Raw genomic sequence first — 27,124 nt, 5'->3', positions numbered from 1 at the left:
CTCAGAGAATCTGCATTCTAGAATTTCTCTAGTAGCTTAAGATGGGCAAGTTTTTGTTCAGATAGATTTGAGGTCCTAACGTTTAACACAAGCACATACAATTTTTTTAAGGCGCTTCCTTAATTTTCAGAACATCCTGGAACTGAAGATTTATGATGAAGACCTGCTCACCACAGATGACCTTCTCTTTACTGTCCTTTTTGATGTAGCTGAAGTCAGCCCTGGAGAGAGATTCCACACAACCTTCATACTGAATTCAGAGGTGCAGAACGAAATACCTTGCTCATATCTTTGCTTTACACTTCAGTGGAGGAGAAATATTTATGTGTGTGCCTCGTGAACATTTTGGTTATGTAAATATATTATCTGAAATCACATGCCATGTTTGAAGAAGCCCTGATTGACACTTACCTGGCTTTCTGACACTTACCTGACTTTCTCTGCCTGAGCAGAGACGCGAGGGAGCTGGGCAGAGGTCTGTGGGATGCTGCTGGAAGCGTGGAGGCGGGCTTACATAGGCGCCGACTCCATGGGGCTTGAGGGGGCCCGAGCCCCCTCAAAAATTCGTTTGGGGGGGCTCAGCCCCCCCAATAATCTCGGGCGGCGGTGGGCGCGTCCGCGGCTTTTATAGGGCGCCCGATAACGGGCACCGGCGCGGCGGGGGGAGGGGGGCGGCCGGCCTGTCTCCTTGGCAACCCCATTGAGCAGCGCCGGCTCCCCCGGGAGGGCCATCCCCCCGCGCCGCCGATCGCCAACACCGCCGAGCCCGAGCTCAGGCTGCCCGAGCCCGAGCCTGAGCCCGAGCCCTACCCGAAGCCCGAGCCCGAGCCTGAGCCCGAGCCCGTCAGTCAGTCAGTCAGGAAGGAAGGAGAAATGGGGAGGGAGACGAGGGAGGAAAATTGCGCGCAGGGTGAAGAAAGGAGAAGGGCGAACGAGACGAGCTTCCAACCCAAAAAAGGGCTGGAAGACTGGGAGGATGCAGGATCGGGAAAGAAAGCGACGCCTTCCCCGCCCGCGACGTCGCCCGCTTGTCATTGGCAGCGCAGCGGGCGCCCAGAGGGGCTGGGCACCGGCGCAGGGCCGCTCGGCAGCCGCGGAGGACAGCTGCGCGGCTAGCAAGGTGTGCCGCGTAGAGCGCGGCCCTTGTGTGGCCCGGTGGCCAGGCAAGCTCGGGCGGGGACCCCCATGCGAATCTAAGACGGGAGAAGAGGGCAGAGCAAAGGGGGTCCCTTCCCCAACCTCCGGCTCTGAGACTTCCCTGAGCCCCAGAAAAGCGAAAGGATTTTCTCTTCTTCTTTTTTTATAAATATTTTATTAAGGTTTCAAATACAAAGTTAGAAACATACACTGAAGAAAAAAGTAAAAGAACAAGAAAAAGAAAAAAAGAAAAAGAAGAAAAGAAAACCAACCATTCAACACATTTTTTATATAACTAACTGGACTTCCTCGCATCTCCCTTACCCTGCATTCTTTATAATAAAGATATCAGCAAATTATTACCTTGTTTCGTACCTTATTTTGTACTTTTCAAATACTATACCTCTAAATTTAACATACTTTTCATCAGTTACTTATATCTTAAATTAAACATAGTATTACCTTAGATTTTGACCTTTTCTTACTTAAAATATAATTTCCTGTTTCCCAAATCTAATTGCTGAAGCTATAGTTTCCGAATCGTGTAAATTTTTAACATTCATACAACTTATATTGTTTTTGTAAATAGTCCTTAAATTTTTCCCAGTCCTCTTCCGTTGTTTCTTCTCCCAAATCTCGGATTCTGCCAGTCATTTCAGCCAGTTCCATGTAGTCCATCAATTGCGTCTGCCACTCTTCCAGTGTGGGCAAATCTTGTGTCTTCCAATATTTTGCGATAAGTATTCTTGCTGCTGTAGTTGCATACATAAAGAAAGTTCTATCCTTCTTTAACACTTTCTGGCCAACAATGCCCAAGAGGAAGGCCTCTGGTTTCTTGGGAAAGGTATACTTAAATACCTTTTTTAACTCATTATAGATCATTTCCCAGAAGGCCTTCACTTTTGGACAAGTCCACCAGAGGTGAAAGAATGTCCCTTCAGCCTCCTTACATTTCCAACATTTATTATCAGACAGGTGATATATTTTTGCAAGCTTGACTGGGGTCATGTACCACCTATAAATCATTTTCATAATATTTTCCTTCAAGGCATTACATGCCGTGAATTTCATTCCGGTGGTCCATAACCTTTCCCAGTCCTCAAACATGATGTTATACCCAATATCCTGAGCCCATTTTATCATGGCTGATTTGACTGTCTCATCCTGAGTGATTTTCTCTTCAACCTGCCCTCCATCCTCTTGCAGAAAACTCTTTGCCTGCCCTGCCCGTATCTCGTTTTTGCTTTTTAATTCCACACACGCACCCTTCGGACTTCGTGGCAATCGGGCGCGCGGGTGCGTTTCCTAAGAGAGTGAGGACCCCCGCCTCCTCCCCACCTGCTCCCTCGCCAGCCAGCCAGCCGCGCGCCCTAGCCGGAGAGCCCCGGCCGTCCCCATCGCGCAATCGGCTGGATCTCCCTTCAGCAGGCCGTGCTCACAACTCGGCCCAGGGACCCCCCAGCAGCGGATCTCCGGCCCAGCTGAAGAATCCGGCAACAAGCCCCCTCCTCCCCAATCGCTCCGCCGAAATACGCTCCAAAACCCCCCAGATAGGCCGCCGGCCGCCAAGTCTAGTGGCGCCCTGAGCGAGGGTCTCTCCCCAACACCGCCACCTCGAACTGCGTTCTCCCGGCTACCCGAGCGAACCAGCGGCAGGACCCCGGTATGGGCCCCCCCAATATTTTTTATAAGTCGGCGCCCCTGCGGGCTTAGCATGGCTATCCCCAATGGGAAAGGGGAAGGCTGCCGGAGATGGAGGGAGGCGCGAGGAGGAGCCGCGTGGGAAGGCTCCCTTTGGCAGGGAGGGAGAGAGGGAGGGAGGGCAGGCACTACCTATTGGGATCCACATCAGCTGCGTGGCTCCCTTTGACGGGGGGGGGGGGAGAGAGAGAGATCGTGCTGTGGTTTGCGGGTGGGCGGGAGGAGAAGCGTTGTCCAGGAGAGCTCCGTGCTGTGGTTTGAGGGGGGGGGGAGAGAGAGCGCTGCTTGGGGTCAGGGGAGAAAGAGCTGGCTTGGGGTGAGAGAGGGCTGGCTTGGGGGGAGAGAGAAAGGGCTGGCTTGGGGGGGGGAAAAGAGATCTGGGCTGTACCCGCCCACTCTGCACCCATCCTGCCACCCACCCTACTCCTTTCCCTACATGTCCCTGCTCCCTCAGGGGAAGCAGCCAGCGCCTGCCCGCCCACCCTGCACCTATCCCTGGCTGGTAGATCACTGCCAGTTTTTGATATTGGATTGTAGATCACAAGCTACAGTACTTGAAGTTAGACATGCATGTTGTAGGTTAAGGCAATCCGCAGCTGTTATCTGCTGATTATCAGGACAGGAGGAAGAGGTGGGACTTTGGGCTATTCCAGCAGGACTCTTATAGTTTTATGGCTGAAATCCTGCAATGTTTTGCTTCACTTGCCATTCATATTCAGTTAATATGAAAAGCATCTCTTTACTTTTTTTGTTTCTTAAGCAGATTTTTTTTCATTATGTTGCTGATCCCAGCCATCTTTTTCTTTCCAGAGTAAGGAAGAACTGGACGTAGAGTTCATAATGAAGGAAAAGTATGTGGTAATAATAGGGAAGTATTCTGGATTCTTTATAAAATGTGGTGTCAGTTTGTTTTTTTAAAAAAATACAGGTTTAAGTTAGTGCATTTATAGATGTCTTTGTTTATAACAAGCTGTGAATTTAATGAGCAGGAGTCATCAAGATAGCACAACTAATTACATATGCTGTCACTTTGAGCATTCAGGGTGCTGAAAGCTTCCAGATGATAGACTTTAGCTTGTCTAGGCATGAATTTAATTGTGCATAATAAATCGAACAATTGATGTGGTTGCTTCTTCTGTTTTTCAGTTAATTACCTTTCACCAAAAGTTCTAGTCTTCCTGAAGTAAGCATGCTCTTCTTAATTTAATTAAATAAAGCCTGCTTTATGCCTTTCCTCCATTCTGGGAGCATGCCGTATGAAATGTGATGCAGGGTGTTTGCTGATCCATAATGTGGAATTCAAACCATTACAGGTAGATTTCAGGGGCTGTTTCACACTTGCCATTTTTTCTACTGGAGAGAGAAGGTTGTTCTCAATAATTCAAGTAGTATACATAGTAAAAGCAAAGTATTTTCTTTCATATCATATAAAAAACAAACTGCATTGCTATTGCTTTAAATGTTGTACATTCAAACTGTTGGGGAAGTATCATCTAACAAAGAAAAAGATCTCTATGTTATGGGGAAAGAAAGACTAGCAGGCATGTTGAAGTAGACTGAAGTGCCTTTCCCGCAGGAGACAGCTGATCCTTTATTGAACTCCACCTCTCTTTCCTGTTCATTTAACCCAGGCATGTCCAAAGTCCGTTTTGGGGGGCTAATCCAGCCCGCCAGTTGGTTTAATCCGGCCCCTGTGGCAGTTTGTTTCCTGGGGGGGGGGGAAATCTTAAAAAAACCTCAACGACTTTAATCTGGAAAAAAGTTCAACAACTTCAACCTGAAAAAAGCTTAACAACTTTGGTCGGCCCTCACGGCCCTTCACTTCATCAAATCTGGCCCTCTTTGAAAAAAGTTTGGATACCACTGTAACCCCTGAAGAACCCATAATGTATCACACCACAATTTACATTTGGAAAGGAATGTGGGAGTGTTCCTAAATACTATCAATTTTAAAAAGTAATAGTTCCAATGGAATGATTTTTGGAACTTTCTCGTAAAAGCATATAGTGAGTGATTATTAAAACATGTAAGCTTGGATCCAGCGATCATAGAATCAGGATTGTCTTGCACAAGTAGAAAAGCAAAGTAAAATTTGATTATATCCAGCAAAGGACAGCGATACACACAGAAAAAAATAATGTGTACATCTGTAGCAGGCCCAATTTGATTACCATTAAGCACTTTTAAGTGAGTGCTAAAATGAATCACATAGATATTCTCTCCCAACTGAAGTTGAAGGAACTTCAGGTTGCAGTCTCCTAAACATGCTTACTGAAAGTTGGGGTGTATTGGCTTGTTCTGAGCAAGTGCTTTAGTTGGTGTCTAGAGTTTGTTGTTGTCTAGACTGGATGTAAGTGAGGGTGGGATTCCTTTTGCATGTCCTCCAACATTTCTCCATTGAAAATAGGGATGCCCAGTGCCATTTTCCTAGAAAAAGAAGTGCCAGAACTCACCATGAACGCCTCCCCGTTCTCTTATAATGGCAATGGTACCCACCTGAGAGGTGCTGGAAATGAGTTCCGGTGAGTTCCAGTTGAAAAAACAAAGCCCTGTGGATGTCCTATTCCATAACCAACAGAACTTTTTTGATGGAATGGGGATGTCCTACTATACTCTCCAACATTTCTCCGAAGAAAATTGGAACATCCTAAGGAAAAGTGGGACGTTCTGGGATCAAATCAGAAACCAGGATGGCTTCTGTAAACCCAGGACTGTTGCTGGAAAATAGGGAGACTTGGAGGGTCTGCTTTTCTTTGTTGCCTGTGGCTCACACTCCTTCTTGTAATCCTGCTTTGCCAGGCCTCAGTTCACTAAATTTGTAAGGCAAGATTGGTTGCTAAGAAAGATGTATTCAGTGCAATTATTTTTAAAACTTGCATTTCCCCCCTTCTAGTTTGGATCGTCTTGAGAATCTCCTCACAAACAACATCATAGTGGTAATCTTAATCCTTTAGATTTTGTGCATCCTTTCATTGTTTCTGGAATGTAGTTTTAGGTGAATTATAATTTAATATACACAAAAGGAACTAAAGGCTGTGGGGTGGAGGACTATGGGAGACAAATGTTAAAGAACTGCCTTTAGAGGCAGCTCTTCATGAATGCTTGACCATTTCAATAAATTTGAAGCTTCATTACTTGGATTATTGTTCATTTTTCATAGGCCCGTCCAGTTGCTTGTTTGAATGTTTGTGTTTCCAAGGAGAAAAGTGTGAAGTATTTCAAAGGTAATTCCAGGTAGAGATCCTACCCCACCTCAACAACAATTAACTTTCTCTTATCTGGGAATCAAGAAAATGGATGCAGATATAAATATTTTTCTTTATCTGCTGCTGCTGTTTTGTTAAGCAACAGCTATTGATTCTGTTCCATATTGGATAATAAGATCAGGATGAAATGCATACAAGCTGCTTAAATGTTCTTCATGTTGCAATGTCAAGTTGCAGGAGAAAATAAGGTGGTATATTATGGATAATTACTTGCAAAGTCCGGAATGGACTGAAGGATACTGTGATTGTTAACACTCCTTTATAGCATATCTAGCCTGTTGATTAACTAGCCCTTGGCAAAATTTGAAGTTATCGCTAGTATTTAAATTAGAAACAAATGCCAACAAGTTATTAAATATATAACTGCTGTTTGGAAAAGCAATCATTTTACTGGTGCAAATATTTTGGGTGGTGTTTCCTTCTAGCTGTTAAGCGACTGTTAGGTGCTGTTGTTTTTTTTTTTGGGGGGGACATTTCTATTAAATCCAGATAGGATAGTGGTACCTTGGTTCTCAAACTTAATCCATTCTGGAAGTCTGTTCCAAAACCAAAGTGTTCCAAAATCAAGGCGCACTTTCTCATGGAAAGTAATGCAAAACAGAGTAATCTGTTCCAGACTTTTAAAAACATCCCCTAAAACAGCAATTTAAGATGAATTTTACTATCTAACGAGACCATTGATCTATAAAATGAAAGCAATAATCAATGTACTGTACTATAAAATAAATAAGACAGTATTGTAGATGATAAAAATATTTTTTTTTTCTTACCTGCACTGATGATAGTCATTGTTTGGATGGGAGGCTATTATCCATTTCCGCAGTCACACAATCAATCAATCAATCAGTAGCTGAACTGGGTTCCACACAGTCCCGAAAAAGCCTCAAAAACAAAAATGCAAAAACAAAAGTGTCAAACTTAATCCATTCCGGAAGTCCGTTTGACTTCTGAAATGTTCAAAAACCAAGGCTCAGCTTCTGATTGGTGCAGGTGCCCTGGAAACAATAGCCGACAGCCAGATCGGATGTTCAGCTTCTGAAAAATGTTTGCAAACCAGAACACTTACTTCTGGGTTTTTGGCGTTTGGGAACCAAGGTACCACTGTAGCTATAAAGGGCAGTTTGTAGGTAAAATATGTTTTTTACACTCATGTTGATATTGTAATCTGTCTGGGCTTCTCTTTGTAGAAGAAGGTGATCTTGAACTGAGAATGAAGGGATCATATGAAGATACATGGAAAACTGTTTTGGAATCTGGATCGGTAGAATGCTTTTATTTCCACTACCCGATGTATTGGGAACCAAAATTAAACGCCCACCTGCAGGTGACCATACTTTCATTGGAAATAATGCACCGCACCTAAAAAATACAATAGGGATAGAATAATGTACCCCCTCTCAGAGTATTATAAAATACTGACCCAGGAAATCATGGTTTTCTGTTTCTGTTATAATAATGTGCCACAGTGAGCCTCAGATTCCCATGCACCAATCCACTTCCTTCTTCCTTAGAGCTTGAGGGAAGTTAAAAGTTTCGATTTGCAATGTTGCACAAACTATAGTTTCCTATTGTGTCCTCATATGGGAAACAGTGGTTGTCTAAACTATGGGTAGTTGTACAAAACCAGAATATGAAAACACAGTTTAATTCTGTTTTGTTATCTCTGTGATTGAATCAAACCACAGTTTCCTGTATTTGAACATAATGGGAAACTATAGTAGAGTGATATCTTTTCTTTTTCTTTTGTGCTGCGGACCAGTGCAGCTGCTGTTCTGGAAAGCGAGTGAAAGTAACCCCTTTTTTATGTTAGTGTTCTACATGCACACGATCTGAATGGGCAAGAAAGGGGAATATATTGGCAGAAAGGAAGGAACTCTGAAAGGAAGAATGGGGCATCTTCAGAAGGTGGTATAATCTGGAGGGCACCGTGTTGGCTATCTCTGGTGTAGTCCAAGTTAGCAAAGGATCAGATTGAGAGGCAGAGTGTGGGGAACAGTGTTGAGCAGAAGCTTGGTCTGATGGGATCTTCTCATTTCTCAGTAATATAGACTGAAAAGCAGGCCCTGAATCTGAAACTTCATCTGACTAGATGCTGAATCAGATGGTGTGTGTTTCGAAATGCTGTTTAGTTGGCACCTCCGTGTAGACATAATCCAGACCATGACGTCTTTGGTAGACATGCTATTCTTGTGGTACAGGAGGTCAGTTACCGGGGCCTGGATTCCAGGAACCCTGGCCTGAAATACCTCGTTCACCAATGACCACCAACTTCAGAGTAGATTTAAATGGGACTTGCTTCCAAGTAGATATTTTTAAGAGTGTGCTTTTGCACCCAGACTCTCCTTCGACTACTCCCCCAAACCAAAACCAGCAATGAGGTAAAAGTGTTAGCTCCAGTTGGTAACACTCATTATATTCATGCTTTCAGTCCAAAAGTTTGCCCATCTAATGTAATAACCTTGATAAACATTAATTAAACTGATAATATACATATCGTTTTAGAGTTTTAGTTAACTGATAAGTTATATGCAAAAACTGCAGGGTTCAACCCTAGGGTTCTTTAGACTGTCATCCTACTCTGTTTGAAATATAACATTATTTTTTGAAAAATCAAAATAATCTTTAAACATAGTATTTTCTGATTATTTAACAACATAACTCTCCCCACCCCCATCTAGCATTGCTCAAGTAATGGGGAGCAAGACAAACAGAATTCATCTGCATCCCTGACTATGCCTCTGAAATCACTTTCTGTGGGGCAGGAGGTGAAAGTAATTCTTACTGCATCAGAGGTAAGCACTTCACTCTTTGATAGGTTCCTAAACTTTAACTGCAATTAACTGTCCCAGCTTTTTACACAATGGCTGATCTTGGAAAAGTGGACTTTAATGATGCAAACAATATCAAGCTATCTGTAAAGGCTTTCTGAGTTCTTCCACATAATTGGATGTGATAGCTGAAACATACCGTACTTTTCCGTGCATAAGACGCCCCCATGTATAAGACACCCCCTATTTTGTGGGGCTCAAATTTAAGAAAATGGGGGGAGATGGCACAAAGTTGTTGAGCTTTTTTGGGGGAGGATTGCCCTACGCATCGCAAAATACACCTCCCACCTGTCCCATTGCTGGCATAAGCTGCCAATCGCCTGCCCAATTGCCGCTGCACTGGCCATTAAAAACCACCTATTGACACAGCAACCAAGAACACACACAATAGCCGCTGACAGCCAAGGCAGCAACCAATCAAACGTCCACCCCTGTATAAGACGACGCCCACTTATTAGCATTATTTTTAAGGATAAAAACCTAGTCTTATACACAGAAAAGTACGGTAATAAGTTTGTTCCTAAGAGTTGCACATGAAAGGAGCTGTCCCAGATTGTGGTGGTGGATCCTGCCACATAAAGACTTGAACAACGTGGGACCAGGTTACCTGAAGGACTGCCTGCCAATGTATAGATCTGAACAATCACTTAGAACCCAAGTCTTACATCATGGGGGTGGGGATTTTATTTGTGTCATCACCATATCCAACAGAATATTGTAGGGTGGTGAACCTGAAAACGGGCATTTCCCCCATTGCTCTTACGTTCTGGAATGCCTTTCCCTCTACCACAGGGAAAGCTTCTTCAGTTTTTTGCATCTTGTAAAGATATATCTTTTTGCACAGTTTCCCCTGTTCCATAAGATTGGAGCCCATACCAGGGGCATTTTTGTATGGAATTTTAAGCTTTGTTTCAGTGTTTTAGTATTGCTCAGCTTTCAGTCTGATTCACAGAAAGGTCTGAGATCCAGTAGGGTGAGGGTAGGTAATTTTTCTCCCTTCGCCATGTAGCTGCTGCGCTACCTCTTATGCAAGGGATAAGGGCTGTAGGAAGGAGGAGGAATGGATGAGAAATTGTCTTCCCTTCTTCCTGTAGCACAAGTGGAACTCTGCTGGTCACAGGCCTGGATGTAACTCACAACTCACACAACCTCTATTGTTATGCATACTTCGGATAAGCGTGTGTGTGTATGTTTATTTAAACCAAGGAATATCACGAGAAATAAAAATGTTCTGCGGTTCTCAGGCCTTTCATTTTTATAAATGTGCCTATACTTTATGATGCAGAGACGCAGTCACAGAAAGTGCACTATTTTTCAGAGTTAACAGTGTCATAGGATTTGCTTCACTTGGTGTCAGAGAGCAGAAACACATAGAAAAGCTACCAGGATTTTATTTTTTCCATTTTGTGGCATATTCCAGCAAGTAATTATTATGTGAATAGAATCTAAGAATGCTGAGTTCTGTGGATTATGCATGCGACTTAAAATATTGTTCTTCATTATTCTTCATTTCAGGATACTAATTTGGAAGTTAAATTGCGTACACAGACTTGGTAATGTATTACTTTTCTGACACCCCCCCCCAAAAAAAAATCTTGAGTAGACTTTTAGGGTAACCCAGTCTATTTTTTGTTTTTCTGTATTGTCCTCTTTGCAACTGTTTGGGTTAGCTAGAGGAGTTCGATGTCAATCTCCAGAAGGATAGGCATGTTGATAGTCTGTTGTAAGAAAAACAACAAGTCTTCTGGCACCTAACTAACAGTTTTACTAACAGTTTTATTATGACATAAACGTTGGTGTGCAACCCACTTCATCTGATGTGTCCTGTATTCTTTAACTGGCAAGCATATATACACATGGGATGGGATGTACATGGGATGGAACATAAGGGTCTGACATCAGAGAAGAAAAGAAGAGAGAATGATGACTGTTTGAAAGCAAGATAGCTATAGTGTCCAATTAACATGGCAATATTGGGGACAACCCACATACTGGCTTTGGTCAGCTAATTAATACTTGTGTGATTTCTTTTTTTTAAAGAAAGGATTCTTGATTCAAGCCATGAATTGTGTGCCCAAGTGCAAAGTCCCCTATTCTTTTCTCCCATCCACTGTTTTCAGTGGGGTATGGGTGTGTGTGTATGTGTAGACGGGAAATTCAAACAATTGCTGTCAGGAGTTTAGAGCTGGATTTAGACACATCAAAAAAGCATTTCAGGAAAACCTCAATGTGGGAAATCACATTGGTAAATGACGGAACTCCACCGTGCTATCTGGTGTCACAGTGTTATAATGCATATAAAACACTTTTTCTTAACTAATGTATGTGGGTCCAAAGTAATGACAGTAATTCTCTCCTTTGTGTTAGCTGCAATCATTTTATATTCACCTTAAGTTTTTGTGATGGGGGAGAAATTCAGTTTGGTTTGGATTTGAATGCCTAATAATGGTTTAGGTTGGACTTTGCCAGTCTGGTGCCCTCGCAGTTGACTTGCAACTTGCATGGGGGTTACTGAATATGCACAGAACCAAAATCATGTATACTTGGAACACCCCAATGCGATCATTCTTACCTTCTGGAGCCAACATGCCAAACAGGTCTTGTGCCCCAAGCAAGGCAGAGAGCTTTGAAGGCTCTATGAGGCTCTTGCGAGAGCCTCCCCAATCCCAAAGCAGAGACCTTAAAGCTATTTTTGTCCTGCGGAACCCTGTGCCAAAAGAACCTTTAAGCTCTCTGTTCTCTGTGCATTTAATTTGTGTGATTTCAGCTGGCTGCGTAAAGCTGAAATTAGGCAAGTTTAAATGAGAGCCCCACAACATATAGAGCACCTCAGATTCCCCACCCCTGATTTAGAGTAACAGGCTATCTCTAAATGTGGAATGTTGATCCTGTAGTTAGTGTTTGCTTCCCCTACCTACGTCCTTAATTTTGTTTCAGCTCCGAGTACCTTGATGTGCGTTTGAGGTTTGACCTATGCGGAGAAGAAAAGACTTTTCTACATAAACGGAAGAAAGTGGTTGCAGCTGGTCTGAAAAGTGTCCTCCAGCTAGAAGAGGATCTGTTGGATCATGAGGTATGCTGGATCTGGAACTGAAGGAAAAGAATGGATATTTTAAAAGGAAGACAACAATTTATATTTGACACATCCCTTAAAAAAAAGACGCCTTTCATTTTCTACTGGTGTAACGTGCAAGTTGTGGGAAGGATGAACTTCATGCTTGGAATTGTTCTTAGCTCACTTTGTTTTCAATGTTGTATTTTACTGATATTTTTACATTTTTTACATAAACCGTTTAGAGGTTTCACAATTAAGTGGTGCGTTTATTAAATGAATAAAATAAATGTTTGGGGAGGCAACGGTGTTAGCATAGCAACTGATATCTGGCATGGTTGGCACATGTCAGGCAGAGGGCCTTCTTGGTGGTGGCCCCCACCCTGTGGAACACCCTCCTATCAGATGTGAAGGAAATAAACAACTTTTAGATAACATCTGAAGACGGTCCTGTTTAGGGAAGTTTTTCATGTTTGATGTTTTATTTTCTGTTGGGATCCTCCCAGAGTGGCTGGGAAACCCAGCCAGGTGGGCGGGGTATAAATAAATTATTATTATTATTATTATTATTATTATTATTATTATTATTATTATTAACTGTACAACTGCTGAATGGTGTGCTGCTCTGTGGCAGAACGGCTATTTGTATCATTGGCATTAGTCTTACAGAGAATAGTTATCTCCCGCTTGGACTACTGCAATGCACTCTACGTGGGGCTACCTTTGAAGGTGACTCGGAAACTGCAATTAATCCAGAATGCGGCAGCTAGACTGGTGACTGGGAGCGGCCGCCAAGACCATATAACACCGGTCCTGAAAGATCTTCATTGGCTCCCAGTATGTTTCTGAGCACAATTCAAAGTGTTGGTGCTGACCTTTAAAGCCCTAAACGGCCTCCGTCCTGTATACCTGAAGGAGCGTCTCCACCCCCATCGTTCAGCCCGGATACTGAGCTCCAGCCCTGAGGGCCTTCTGGCGGTTCCCTCGCTGCGAGAAGTGAGGTTACAGGGAACCAGGCAGATGGCCTTCTCGGTAGTGGCGCCTGCCCTGTGGAATGTCCTCCCAGCAGATGTCAAGGCAATAAACAACTATTTTACTTTTAAAAGACAACTGAAGGCAGCCCTGTTTAGGGAAGTTTTTAATGTCTGATGCTGTATTGTTTTTAATATTCTGTTGGAAGCTGCCCAGAGTGGCTGGGGAAACCCAGCCAGATGGGTGGGGTATAAATAAATAAATAAATAAATAAATAAATAAATAATAATAATAATAATAATAATAATTGTTATCCTAGCTGATATTATGTCCTTCGAAAATGCTAATACTCATATTTTAAATCTGTGAACTACCCAGAGGACATTGTTAATTGTGTGCTAATGTACAGGCCAGATATTAATATAAATATATATATGTCTGTGTATTTTAAACAGGTGCCAGTAGTTGCAGTCATGGCCACAGGAGGTGGATGCAGAGCAATGACGTCTCTTTACGGGCAGCTCTCAGGACTTAAGAAGCTTGGCATTCTGGACTGCATAACATATATCAGCGGTACCTCAGGCTCAACTTGGTGAGACTGTCAGCATGAAACTGGGGGAGGGGATTGTGGAATTTTGGAGCTGAAACCAAGGAAAGGTATTAAGAAGTGCATAGTATCTGAACATTATGTGTATGCAATCCGCTTTCCCTGAGCCAAGCCATACCAGCAATGAAGTCACAGAGTCAATTAAGGTTTGGCAGACAGCCAGAAGGCAATCTGAAGGAGTAAGTCTGCCTGGTGATAACAGAGACATGGAGACCACTCCCTGATTGGTCAAGCTCTCTCAAAGGAGTGATAATTAATGGCCTACTAACTGTTAGTTCAGTGTTTGTGTTCAGAGTTCTGTGTCAGTGTGGGAGTTGTGAGTCGTGTCAGCGAGAGCTAGCAAAAGATCCGTGTTCTGTTCCTGTAAATAGTCCACTGTATATAATAAACACCTAACTACAAGTTTCTGGTTCCTGATTCATCTATCCTGTCTGCAGCCAAGTAGCCAATTGCTTCCGTGGATTCTGCGTGTACTCTGCTAGGTCTGGCTAAGGTCCTGCAACTAGTCAGAAAGTTGCGAAACACCAAATAGATTTTTCCAATAGGGACAGTCCTGGGAATTATGGTTGCGCTTGAGATGTGCCGCTTCAGACATCAGTGTGCAAGAGTGGAAAACTGAAGCAGGGCTCATCTTGCCTATCCTTCCATTTCCTGTGCTTCTGTCTAACATTTAAACCAGTCTTTAGGAAAACCAAGGTGGCTTCTTTACGTGTGTGTTCTATTGTCCATGCATTTACCCTAATTATTTTATTACAACTGTTTCTTTAGGACCATGTCAAATTTGTATGAAGATTCCAATTGGTCCCAAAAGGATCTGGAGAGGCCAATCCTTGAAGCCAAGAAGCATATGGGAAAGAATAAGATAAGCACCTTTTCTCTGGAGCATCTGATTTATTATCAAGAGGAGCTGAGGCAGAGGGCCAAAGAGGGCATCTCTACTTCTTTTAATGACCTGTGGGCCGTAGCTCTGGAGAATATCTTGCATGATGGGGTATGTAAACAGCTTTAGGCCTCTCCTAATGATCAGTGTCCAAATACAGAAATGATGAATGGAGAGCCAATTATCTTCAAAAGCCTCTGTTGGTTGTTTCATCTCTCTGGCATGCAGTGGTGTCAGGGAAGGGGGGGCAGTGCGCCCCAGGTTCCACATCTGGGCAGGTGACAAGGTGGCACCCTGCGGGGTGCTTGCCCTGCTGCCCCGGCCCGGGCGTGGCGGCACGAGCAGCCATCCCACAGCTGCAGCCTCATGTGGAGGATTCGCAGCTGCAGCTCATTCATACAGTTTCATACAGTTTATAACTGATTACATTAAGGGTAACAAAAGGGATGCAGGTGGCTCTCTGGTGTAAACCACTGAGCCTTGGGCTTGCCGATCGGAAGGTCAGCGGTTCGAATCCCCGCAACAGGGTGTGCTCCCGTTGCTCTGTCCCAGCTCCTGCCCACCTAGCAGTTCGAAAGCACGTCAAAGTGCAAGTAGATAAATAGGTACTGCTCCAGTGCAAGGTAAACGGTGTTTCTGTGCGCTGCTCTGGTTTTGCCAGAAGCGGCTTAGTCATGTTGGCCACATGACCCGGAAAAACTGTCAGCGGACAAACGTCGGCTCCCTTGGTCAGTAAAGTGAGATGAGCGCCACAACCCCAGAGTTGTTCGCGACTGGACTTAACTGTCAGGGGTAACAAAAGTGCAAGTATGAAGCACTTAAGAGTATATTCACACAATTTTCAGAGATTTGTTTTGCAAAACCATATCTGATTTGTTGCAGTACGTGGCACACTCTTCTGAGCTCCAAGTCCTTTGCTTGCTTTCTGTTTTTCCTCCTTATTAGGTGAATGATTTTAAATTATCTGATCAGCAACAGGCTGTGAATCAAGGGCAGAATCCCCTACCCCTCTATTTAGCCCTTAATGTGAAAGAAAACCATATTTCTACTTTTGATTTCAAAGGTAATTCTTATAAAATTGTAATTGCAGTAGAGAATGGCAGGTGCAAATGTCAGCAATTTTCCTTAGCCTATTCTCCTGTGTAAGCTTTACTATGTAGCAATAATGTGCCAGAAGGGAAATTTCAGAACATCCTTAGGGGTTATTTGATCTGTAGGTAATTTACCTTGCATATTAATTATACAGGTCAATATGACAGTAACTGAAACAGAGATTAGCATGTATGTGCCAGGTTTGGGGCCTGCTCAAGGACACTAAAGGAGCTTACAGACAGCGGCTTAATATTGCTAATGGGTCCTTGAGATATTGCAAATAGCTTAATGGCAACAGGTTGCTGTTGTTGTTTTTTAAGTGGCCATCTCTTCCCCAAGAAGGGAAAATCCAGATTAAATTGCAGTGGGTGCGGAATATTTGCTGGCATTTTGATGCCAACACCATCATGTAGCTGTTACAAAAAACCAGCCTGAAAGCATCCTAAGTGTGAGTAAGTATGTGCGTAGAACTGGAGATTCATTGTAGGTTTCATTGTTGCAAATATGAAATGATCACTTTAAAACTGCATAGTAATTTGTTTCATTGATTGTTGTAAGCACAGCAAATAAATTTGGCTGTTAGTGCAGTTTCTTTACATAGGTATAAATGACTCATTTAGATGATGGTGATGATAATTAATTTTGTATGTGCTGTAAACTGCCCGGCCAGTCTGGGCGGCTTACTGCACAAATTAAAAATGGTAAAACACAAGAAATTTAAAACTTCCCTAAACAGGGCTGCCTTCAGGTGTCTTCTAAAAGCCAGATAGTTGTTTATTTCCTTCACATCTGGTGGGAGGGCATTCCACAAGGCGGGTGCCACCACCAAGCAGGCCCTCTGCCTGGTTCCCTGTAATCTCACTTCTCGCAGTGAGGGAACCACCAGAAGGCCCTTGGAGCTGGACCTCAGCGTCTGGGTTGAATGATGGTCTTGGACCATTGAGCCATGTGCTTGTTTGATGGCTTTGGTGAAGTAACTCTCCTCTTTCAGCTTCACTTCCCCATCAATAAAATGAAAGTAAAAGTGACCTCACTTGTCGTTTCTTGTGAAAATGAATGAGATATGGAAATAATTGTTTCCCACAGATCATTTATCAATATTACACAATGCATTTCCCCCTCCATGCTCCTTGGAGGAAAGGTAGAATGATAAACACAATGCATACACAAATTAGTATATTCTCATAGGAGGTTTTACATGCAGAATTATTATGTTACCATGCTTCCATCAGCAATAAGATAGCAAGTATGCTTGTTGATTGTCTGTACACAGAATGGTGTGAATTCTCCCCCTATGAAGTTGGTTTTCTGAAATACGGTGCATTCATCCATTCAGAAGATTTTGGAAGTGAATTCTTCATGGGACGGCTAATGAAGAAAAACCTAGAGTCCCGGATCTGTTATTTAGAAGGTAATTGTATCAATTTCCTGTAAAGTGGCATGTCACTCTCTTGAAAGCTGTTGTGAACTGGATTTGCAATTACTAAGATCATCAACCAGATTTGTAGGTTAAATATCATAATTTGTGGGAAATGATTTTGAGGTGTAGGCTAGCCTAAGACAATTATGTGCCTGATGCTGCAATTTTTTCACACCCAACATCAGCTGCCTGAGGAGGCCACCTCGCTTTAAATATAAAATGCTTTTCTGTTGCAATACGTATGAATAAACAAATGTGTGTTTATGAGCAAATAGTACAACAATTATGTAGTAGCACATGAAATCCTACTATTTCAAAAGACCTAAATAAGGCAGGATGAGTAATTAATGACTATTGAAGTTTTGATTAATGATAAACAGCTGAATGAGAAAGGATGGATTATGCAAAGAAGAACTGATCTTTCCCTAAATATGCTTGACTTTACAGCGTTGTGGAGCAATATTCTTGCTGTGAATCTGCTCGATGTCTGGAATAAGCTGAGCAGTACAGATGAATCTTGGCAGAAACTTATCAGAAGCAAAATAAGAAACATTGGTAGGAATTTTGTTGTTAGCTTAAAATAATGTGTACATAACAGCACACATATTCTCGTAAATAACCCCTGAAGAAGTAGCCTAGATGGTTTGCCTCCATTCACATGAACATAGTGATGGCCAGTGTGCAGTTCAGAAACTGGAAGAGATTTAAGGCAGCACAGTGCTATTCTCTACACTTACACAAAGCACTGTGGCAGAGAGATAAGAAAACACGTATTTGGGTGTGCGCACACACTTGCATGAACACACATGCTTGGGTGGTGTGGAAGGCCACCTGTGGAAAGTTATGAAATGGTCCATGAAAGCTTACACCGTAACAAATTGGTTAGTTTTCAAGGTGCCACAGTATTATTTGTTGCTTTCACTAAAAGTGAGCGATATCTAGGTGTTAGCGAATGTAGATTAAAAATCCCTGTTAAAGGAACATTAAGGGAATTTCCCACTTTTTTGGTATCTAAATGGGGTTACCTGTATCTGTTCCAGGCATATGTATTTGACAGTGTGTCATTATTCATAAACAATGCCATATATCTACTTTAAATTGTGCAGAGGAAGACAATTATATGATTTTTGAATAAGCCTTTTCATAGACATTTGCTGTAACGCTATAGTGGCATAAAGTAGCAACACGGACTGCTTCCTCCCCCTCCAATCCCCTTCTCTTCCTTTCCCTTATTCAGAGAGAAATCATATTCCACCAGAAAGCTCTACTTACTTGGGGACCTCTTGGATGTGTCCTGATGGGAAACTCTTTCAGATTATAAGAAATATTTTAACTGATCGTCCATTGCACCATCACATCCATAATTTCCTCAATGGTTTCCATATGCATAAAGACTATTACCAGGAGAGTCAGTTCTCTACATGGAAAGGTAACTATTTCTACTTAGACGTATAACCTATTGAATTCAGTTGGGCTTTCTCCAAACCAAAGGATTAGGATTACAGTTCTAGTTACCAAAAAAATAAAGGAAAACAACCCCACCAAAAATAATCATCATACCCTAGGGCTTTTTAGTGCTGATAATTTATTTACTAAGTTAATAAAATTGCTATCCCACCCTTCATCTGAAAGGACATTGCTGACACACTAACTATTAAATTCTTCTTTAGAACCTACAAACTTATATCTTCCCATAACTGGGCCTGGGATACTGGACAATAGGTGAAAATGTGGGTTTACTGTAAACATAGTGACTTTGATTTTACTTGTAAACAGATGGAAGTGTTGAACAGAGCTCATTTATCACTGTCTCTCTTTTGTCAAGTTATCTTGCCTTCCTTAGACCTGGAGTGCTGTTTCAAGAACACATTTCATTTTATACACTTTTCTTCTTTTTAAATGGACACATGCAATGTTCCAGATATATACCTAAATATGAAAAATGTGAACATGATAAAAGTGTGTTCACCAACATATGTGTCAGACAGCAAACTTTATCAGTGAGTTAATTTTTTACTTATTAATAACCATTTTCTCATATTCCCTTATAGCATTATAGCAAAAGACCACTTAGTTTCTATCCAACATCATTCTAACATTCATTAATTTTACAGTATTTCTGTAAATAATCTTTGAACTTTTTCCAATCTTCTTCCACCGACTCTTCTCCCTGGTCTCGGATTCTGCCAGTCATTTCCGCCAGTTCCATATAGTCCATCACCTTCATCTGCCATTCTTCCAGAGTGGGTAGATCTTGTGTCTTCCAATACTTTGCAATGAGTATTCTTGCTGCTGTTGTGGCATACATAAAAAAAGTTCTATCCTTCTTTGGCACCAATTGGCTGACCATGCCCAGGAGAAAGGCCTCTGGTTTCTTCAGGAAGGTATATTTAAATACCTTTTTCATTTCATTATAAATCATCTCCCAGAAAGCCTTAATCCTTGGGCATGTCCACCAAAGGTGAAAGAATGTACCTTCAGTTTCTTTACATTTCCAACATTTATTATCGGGCAAATGATAGATTTTTGCAAGCTTGACTGGTGTCATGTACCACCTGTATATCATTTTCATAATATTCTCTCTTAGGGCATTACATGCCGTAAATTTCATACCTGTGGTCCACAACTGTTCCCAGTCAGCAAACATAATGTTATGTCCGACATCTTGTGCCCATTTAATCATAGCAGATTTCACCGTTTCATCCTGAGTATTCCATTTCAACAGCAAGTTATACATCTTTGACAAAGTCTTAGTTTTAGGTTCTAACAGTTCTGTTTCTAATTTTGATTTTTCCACCTGGAAGCCATTTTTCTTATCCAAGTTATATGCCTCCATTATCTGATAGTAATGAAGCCAGTCTCGCACTTTACCTTTTAATTTCTCAAAACTCTGCAATTTCAATTTGTCTCCTTCTTGTTCCAAAATTTCCCAATATTTTAGCCATTTGGCCTCCATATTAAGTTTTTTCTGAGCCTTCGCCTCCATTGGTGATAGCCACCTTGGGGTTTTGTTTTCAAGTAAGTCTTTATATCTTGTCCAGACATTAAACAATGCTCTTCTGACAATATGATTTTTAAATGCTTTATGTGCTTTAACCTTGTCGTACCACAAATATTCATGCCATCCAAAAACATTATTAAAACCTTCTAAATCCAAAATGTCTGTGTTCTCAAGAAGTAGCCATTCTTTCAGCCAGCAAAATGCTGCTGACTCATAGTAAAGTTTAAGGTCTGGCAGGGCAAATCCACCTCTGTCCTTTGCATCAGTTAATATTTTAAATTTTATTCTGGGCTTCTTGCCCTGCCAGACAAATCTAGAAATGTCTCTCTGCCACTTCTTGAAACAGTCCATTTTGTCCAAAATTTGCAATGATTGAAACAAAAATAACATTCTTGGCAATACATTCATCTTTATGACAGCAATTCGACCTAACAAGGAAAGCTTCAAGTTTGACCATATCTCGAAGTCCTTTTTCACTTCTGACCAACATTTCTCATAGTTGTCTTTAAATAAGTTTAAATTCTTAGCGGTCATATTCACCCCAGGTATTTTACATTCTTGACCAATGTTAAACCTGTCTCCTTCTGAAACCTCTCCTTCCACTTCCAAGTTGGTAATGGTGTTGAGTTTTTGTCTTTTTTTCATTTGCCAGGCTAACAGTTTTCCACATTTATTAGCCGATTCAATTGTCCTTTGTCTCATCTGTTTAATTTTCCATTCTATTTCCTGATTCATCATCTTCATATATTGAACTTGGTATAACTTTATTTCACTCAGAATCTCTTGTGACTTTGGTTTCGCTCTTGTGATGGGACGATGAGCTGCTTGTGCGTAAAATCCAAGTCCCTCAGAGTTTGGTCAAGTTTGCAAACCTCTGTCTGTAACGGAGCCCCTTAAACATGGCTCCGTCAGTCGCTAGCAGATTCCGACAGTGGTTGCTTTCGGAATCGCTTCCAACATAAAAGCTCCTTAACGGAAACACGTCTTCTGGACTCTCTGCGTGACAGTTTCCGGCGAGGAGTGGGTGTCCCTACAGGAGGTCCTGAAACCTCCCCACTGTTTTCGCTGGAAGTGTCTCTGAGCCATCCCTCCAGCTCACTTTCCCTCAGCTCACCTCCTCTCCCCCTACTGGTTCCCTCTTCAGCTGATGAGTCTCTCCCAACCTGTGTGAGCCCCTTCACCTCCCTTCCTTCCGATGGCAGTTCCCTGACAGCTCTCAGTTTCTTCTCACCCTCTTTTATTTTTTCCAAGATTTTATCTTTTTTCTCATTTTGAGTTCTCTTCTTTATTGCATTCTGTTGAATAAGAAACCCCCTCATAACTGCTTTACTTGCATCCCAGATTACTCTTTTTTCGATGGTAGTGTTCATGTTTACCTCAAAATAGTCTCTCAAGGTTTTTTGGGCCTTCTTAGTAACTTCTTGATCTCTAAACAAGGTGTCATTCACCCTCCATCTGAAGGAACCGGCAGGTGTTAGCTTCATCTCCATTTTCACAGCGTTATGGTTGGAGCAAGTTTTAGGGCAAATTTCCACTTTTCGAGTCTCAGGTGCCAGTCCTCTAGTTATCCAGGTTTGGTCAATTCTTGTCCATGTCAGTTTGGCTTCAGAGAAGAAGGTCCCCTCTCTACCCAAGGGGTTCTTTATTCTCCAAATGTCAATCAAGTCCATATTGTCAGTCATCTCAAAAAAGGTTTTTGGTAGTCTGCCATCTTTAGTAACTACCTGTCTCTGCGACTTGTCCCTATTTGTAGATACCATTCCATTCATATCTCCCATCATGATAATGTTGTAATCCATATGGTCTAACAATGTCTCATGCAACTTCTTAAAAAATTCAGATTTCCCCTCATTTGGTGCATATACTCCTACTATCAAGAATTTTTCTCCTTGTGTTTGGATTTCAATTGCCACATATCTTCCTTGGTCATCTTTAAAGATAAATTTCGGTGATAGGCTTTCTTTAGCGTAAATTACTACTCCTCTCTTTTTAACCTTGTCCGAAGAAATGAACTCCTGGCCCAATCTTTTATTAATCAATACTTTCCTATGAAGCCTTATCACATGTGTTTCCTGCAAACAAATCAAGTCCAATTGTTCCTTTTTCAATAAATGAAAAACTTTTTTCCTTTTCTCCGGGGAATTAAGTCAATGAATATTCCAACTTAATAGTTGCAGAGACATGATGTATTTATTTTACTTTCCTCTAACTGCACCAAGTAGTTGTTCTTGTTCTGTCGGTGGTACCGCCTTCTCTAACTTGTCCAATCCCAAAGGTAGTGGTACTATGTCTTGTATTCCTGGTTTTAAGGCTCTTATCTCTTCTTCAGCTTCGTTTTGCAGATTCTCTCCGTGTTCTTTCAGAAATTTTTCTTTATTTTTCTTATTTTGAACTTTCCCCCTTTAAAGGTAAAAGATAGGCCTTGGGGGAATTCCCACATGAAGATGGTTCTATTTCCTCTTAGCAGGGCGACTAGATCTCCGTAGTTAGACCTAAGATCCAAAAGACTAGATCTCCGTAGTTAGACCTAAGATCCAAAAGATGTCCTTGAATTTCTCCACTCTTGATTCACCTATTTCCAAGGCCCTTTGGAAGTGCAGACTTAATATTCTGTCTCTCTCCTCTCTTGATCGGAGGGTAATCAAACAGTCTCTCACCCTGTTCTTTCTCCCCCCTCTTCTGAGTCTGAACGCACTTAATATCTTAAAATCCAACTTGTCTAAGTCTAAATTCCAAAAGTCTGCAAATTCTTGCGTAAGAAAGTCAATCAAACTGTCCTTCTCAAGTTCAGGTACAGCCCTAATCCTTAAATTTGTCTGTTTTTCTTTCAATTCAATCACAGCAAAGACTTATGGTCCTCAAGCTGCCTGCAAATTGGTGATATTTTTTCCTCTACAGCCAATGCTTTTTCTTTAGCTTCTTCGGCTATTTTTCGGTTCGAAGTAGATTCCTGCAGCAGTTTCTCAATAGATTCTGTATTTGAGTTCACCTTCTGCCCCAAATTATTAATGCTTGTAGTGTTTTGATCAATTTTAGTTGTCGCTTCAGCCACTTGTTTGCTCAACTTTTCCAAAGATTCAAAAAATTTATCTAAGGCTGTAGCTAAGCCCCCTTTAGACGCCACCTGGGCTGGATCTTCCCCTGGTGGGACAGGGAGGCCAGGTGCTGACGGTCTACACTGCTGCAGTCTAATTTTACCAGATCTTGTTGTTTTTTCCTGAGTCAAGTCAGCCATAACACTTTATCTAAGGATCAAGGTCAGTCCCACGATTACTTGTTTATGGTGTAAAATTCCCCTTTGGTATGGCCAGTTTAGAGTGGAAAATTCCCTGGCCAATTGTAGCAATTTCAAAGTTCCTCTAGGGGGACACAATAGCAGTTCCAGTTTGTAACAGTAAAATAGCTATTCCAACTTTCGAAATTCTCCCTTTAGTCAAAAAGAGCAACAGTTTCAGATCAAGTAAGACTTTTCAGAATCAAAGTATCCTTCTTACAGAGCTAGCTGTCAAAAAGTTACATTGTCCTTTAACAGCGCCTTCCCAATACGGCAGTTTCAATGTCCCTTGACAGTCCGTTCCGAGGCATTAAGTGGTGGTCTTAGTTCCCTTTCTCTCTTCTTTTGCGGGCAAAAGATACTTCCCCTTCTCCCTCCCCTCTCCCCGCACCACAGGGAGGGAATTCTCTTTTTGTTGATGTAGGATTTGAGTCTTTTTCAATGCAGTTTTCAGGCTCTTTGCTTTGACAGCCTTTGCTTTGATCTATTTACATAAAAGGAAGGCGGACTTCCTGTTTACACCTTCCCGCTTCGGTGCCGAATTAATCCTTCCCCCCCCTTAAGTTCCCCGATCTTCAGACTTAACCTACTCACGGGTAGTTGTTTCTTAGCCGAATTGCCACAGGAAAAAGGTTGGTGCTCTCTGGCAACAGCTGCGCGGCTTCACTCCACGGAAGAAGCAGTTAACTCTCAGCACCGCGCCAGACTCCCCGCTTCGCTCCGGAACCCTTTCCAGGGTTCCCTCGCTGATTGGGGGGGCGCTAAGGGTGCCCGCCGAGTCCCACGGTCACAGGCTTCACCCGCCTGTGATTTTCAAGGGGGTCCCCGCTTCGCCATAGCGGCAAGACCCGATTTCCGCGGAGCTACTCCCTCAAGACTGGAGGGAATCCGCCATTGCCGATGGCGCCGCCTCCGGAAGTTAGATTGATTTTTATTGTATAATTTGCATTTCAGACAGCCGACTGGACCAGTTTCCTAATCAACTGACACCATCAGAAGAAGGTATCTGCCTGGTCGATGCTGCATATTTCATCAATACTAGCTGTCCCCCGCTCTTGAGAAAGGAGCGGAAAGTAGATGTCATCTTATCATTTGATTACTCTCTGGACAACCCTTTCCAGGTTAGTGTTAAGGTATTCTTCTGCAAACAGTTTGCTCACAGTAGAGGAAAGAGGAACTCTCTCCTACCCTCCATGCCAGGGTCCCAATACAGATTCCTCCCCCCTCCCAAAAAAATCCTTGCCATTGTGAAAAAATGCAGTTTAGTATTTTGCTGATGCTTTGATTTGCAGCTGTCAATACACATTATGTTGTAATAGGCACTTTGGGGGAGTGGAGTGTTGATTACATAAAATCTTGAAGGTTTTGATTCTGTGAACTGCCCTGAGATCCCCAGGTATAGGGCTGTATATAAATTCAATCAATAGATAGATAAATAGATAGATAGGAAATGGTACAATTTTATATCCATCATCACCATCATCCGACTGCAGCAAACATAATCAAAGCCTATCATACACTAAATAATATGTGCGTTGCATCAGACAAAATACCTTCGAAGCAATGTAGTAATGGCTAAGGACCTAGAAACAAAGGAAGGCAAGACATGTCACAGAAGATGTAATTTCAATGGGTACTGTTTCTCTCGTGCTTGCCAAAATTTTCCGTTCCACACAGCTATTAAAAGTAAAGCTCATTCCAGTCATTCCAAGCTATGGGCACTTGAGTTTCAATCAAATGAGGAGAAACTTAACAACATGAAACTGAACAAAAGTGTATCTGCTTTTTGACTTGTGAACAAAGCTACAATTATATTATACAATTGTGGATTTTCAGCAGAAAACAGTTCTTATATCAGGTGCTTCAAAAAGAATTCTCTGTAGAATGTAGAGCAGAAATTAGTCTTAAACAACCCTCTAGATGGAGTATTAAAAAAAGTAGCCAGGTATTTTTTTCTTTATTGTTGCTCAGCTCCCACACTCTTTCTTTCTCTGTGACTAGGCACTTGTAGGCTATTTTATTTTAAATGTTTATCAGCATCATCGTTCAAACATACCCTTAGAATTGTGGCAAAGGATGGTCAAAATGGGCTGAATCCAGTTTGTGTCTCCAATGAATGTCTGCATGGGTTTTTTAAAAAGGCAAAATCTGCACTCTTTTAAAATGTTATTGACCCACACACTTATGATGCGGTCTGAGAGCTTTCTGGCTCCTTTTTCTTTTAACAAACATTTTCTAGCTGCTTGAAGCCTCATTGGGACATTGTACAGAAAAAAGATGGCTGCCCCCATAAGTACATTGGGGCAACCATCTTTTCCTTGTGCAATTACACAGGGTCACGGCAGGGACTTTTTACTCAAAACATTTCAATGAGCACAGCAACAGTAGCCGCTCCAATCAGCTAGAAATAATTTAAAAACAGAAATGTAGAGGCAGAAAGCCCTGCAACTATCTTGGTGTTGTTGTTTTTTTAAAGAAAGTGAACCATACTCAGAAAGGTTCATAGACATGTAGTTGAATCCACACGTCTACATTATGATCTGAGCATGATCCATTGGCATGCGGACTGGAGATCTTAGCTCCAAATGGTGGAGTGAATTGAAATCCTGCCCCAGCCCTAATTATGGCTACGTAATTTAATGCCTGCTGATTTAAAGGACAGCCTTTAAAGTTACCCGAATTTCTTGTGCTACAGTCTATAGAACAAACCAGTGAATACTGCTTGGAGCAGGGAATTCCTTTTCCCAGGATTTCATTGAGTGAGGAAGACAAGAAAAATCCAAGAGAATGTTACCTATTTGTGGACGAGGAGAATAACAAATCCCCCATTGTGCTTCATTTCCCGCTTGTGAATGATACATTCCAGAAATTTAAAGAACCAGGTACATTTCACTTTCAACGTGCAATATTTTGTCTCAAAACAAAACAAAGGCAAGGTAACAGTAGGGGAGGGATGATCAAATGATTGAAAGAGGTCTGAACATGTTCCCAGATCTCCTAAATGATTTAACCTGGGGCATATTTGTTTGTTTTATTTTCAGGTGTGGAACGTAGGCAAACCGAGATGGCAGAAGGCACAGTCCCGCTATCTGGCTATTGCTCACCATACCAGCTGATGAACTTTACATACACTAAGAAAGATTTTGACAAACTCCTGAAACTGACTGACTATAACATCCAGAATAGCAGAGACGTCATTCTTCAGGCTCTCTCCATCGCCATAGAATGGAAAAAATGTGGCCGGAAATGTGCCCAGCCATGTGACTCTTCTTAGGATCCCTTGCCTGCTTTTACCAGCAATGTATGGCTTCCTCTTCCTAGTACATCATCAAGCCTTTTCCTTTGCAGAGTAGGATGAGTGGCAGGTCAGTGGAGTTCAACCCCCAAAAAGATGAAGGTTACTATCCTGTACACATTTATTAGAGAGAGCAAGTCATATTATTAAACTCAGCAGGTCTCACTTCTGAGCTAACATCCTTAGGACTTTCACTGTAAGAAATCTAAAAATGGAGATGCCTTGCTTCTTATCTTTACTTGTCCTTCAAGCACTTAAATCAGGTATATGGAGGCTGTGGACCTCGAGATGTAGATTGACTCCCACCAGCCACAGCCAGCAGGACTAATGCAAAGGATGATGGGAGTCTTAGTCATAGAATCATAGAATCATAGAATCATAGAGTTGGAAGAGACCACAAGGGCCATCAAGTCCAACCCCTGCCAAGCAGGAAACACCATCAGAGCACTCCTGACATATGGTTGTCCCGCAACATCACGATAATCGCAGGCTCCCCATCCCGGACATTTGAAAGGGATGGGAGAAGAGAGGGCAGGATAAAAGATACCAGCAAATGCCAAAATCAGGAATATTGTAGGGTCAGACACCCAGTGTCAGAA

General features: G+C 42.0%; 1 protein-coding gene across 6 annotated transcripts; it reads left to right on the top strand.

The window, feature by feature from the left end:
* Positions 1 to 177: 177 nt before the first annotated feature.
* LOC308594974 (cytosolic phospholipase A2 delta-like) lies at positions 178 to 26,873 on the top strand. Of its 6 annotated transcripts, none has more exons than XM_081208595.1 (17): positions 178 to 262; positions 3,649 to 3,689; positions 5,732 to 5,774; positions 5,999 to 6,062; positions 7,292 to 7,428; positions 8,783 to 8,896; positions 10,448 to 10,485; positions 11,870 to 12,005; positions 13,412 to 13,548; positions 14,332 to 14,554; positions 15,389 to 15,506; positions 16,809 to 16,946; positions 17,403 to 17,510; positions 18,193 to 18,384; positions 24,185 to 24,351; positions 25,926 to 26,112; positions 26,272 to 26,873. In XM_081208595.1, the coding sequence occupies exons 2-17, from the start codon at positions 3,679 to 3,681 to the stop codon at positions 26,502 to 26,504; spliced, it is 2,046 nt and encodes a 681-aa protein (XP_081064721.1). In that variant the 5' UTR covers positions 178 to 262; positions 3,649 to 3,678; the 3' UTR covers positions 26,505 to 26,873. The 6 variants fall into 6 exon arrangements, with proteins under 6 accessions (XP_081064721.1, XP_081064723.1, XP_081064722.1 ...); XM_081208596.1 differs by lacking the exon at positions 178 to 262 and adding an exon at positions 3,164 to 3,469; XM_081208598.1 differs by lacking the exon at positions 178 to 262 and adding an exon at positions 3,985 to 4,021 and having other exon boundaries at positions 3,166 to 3,689.
* The last annotated feature ends 251 nt before the right edge of the window (positions 26,874 to 27,124 follow it).

The sequence above is a fragment of the Podarcis bocagei genome (assembly GCF_964188305.1).
Source record: "Podarcis bocagei genome assembly, chromosome: 1".
NCBI classification, from domain to species: Eukaryota; Metazoa; Chordata; class Lepidosauria; order Squamata; family Lacertidae; genus Podarcis; species Podarcis bocagei.
The sequence above is the reverse complement of the archived record's forward strand: the minus strand, read 5'-3'. Positions and strand labels throughout refer to the sequence as shown.

What these genes read in the sequence shown, in the direction of transcription:
- LOC308594974 (XM_081208595.1), top strand. An exon ending in AATTAAACGCCCACCTGCAG is followed by an intron (nt 7,429 to 8,782) that starts GTGACCATACTT and finishes ACCCCCATCTAG; the next exon opens with CATTGCTCAAGTAATGGGGA. An exon ending in AAGCAAAATAAGAAACATTG is followed by an intron (nt 17,511 to 18,192) that starts GTAGGAATTTTG and finishes TCCCTTATTCAG; the next exon opens with AGAGAAATCATATTCCACCA.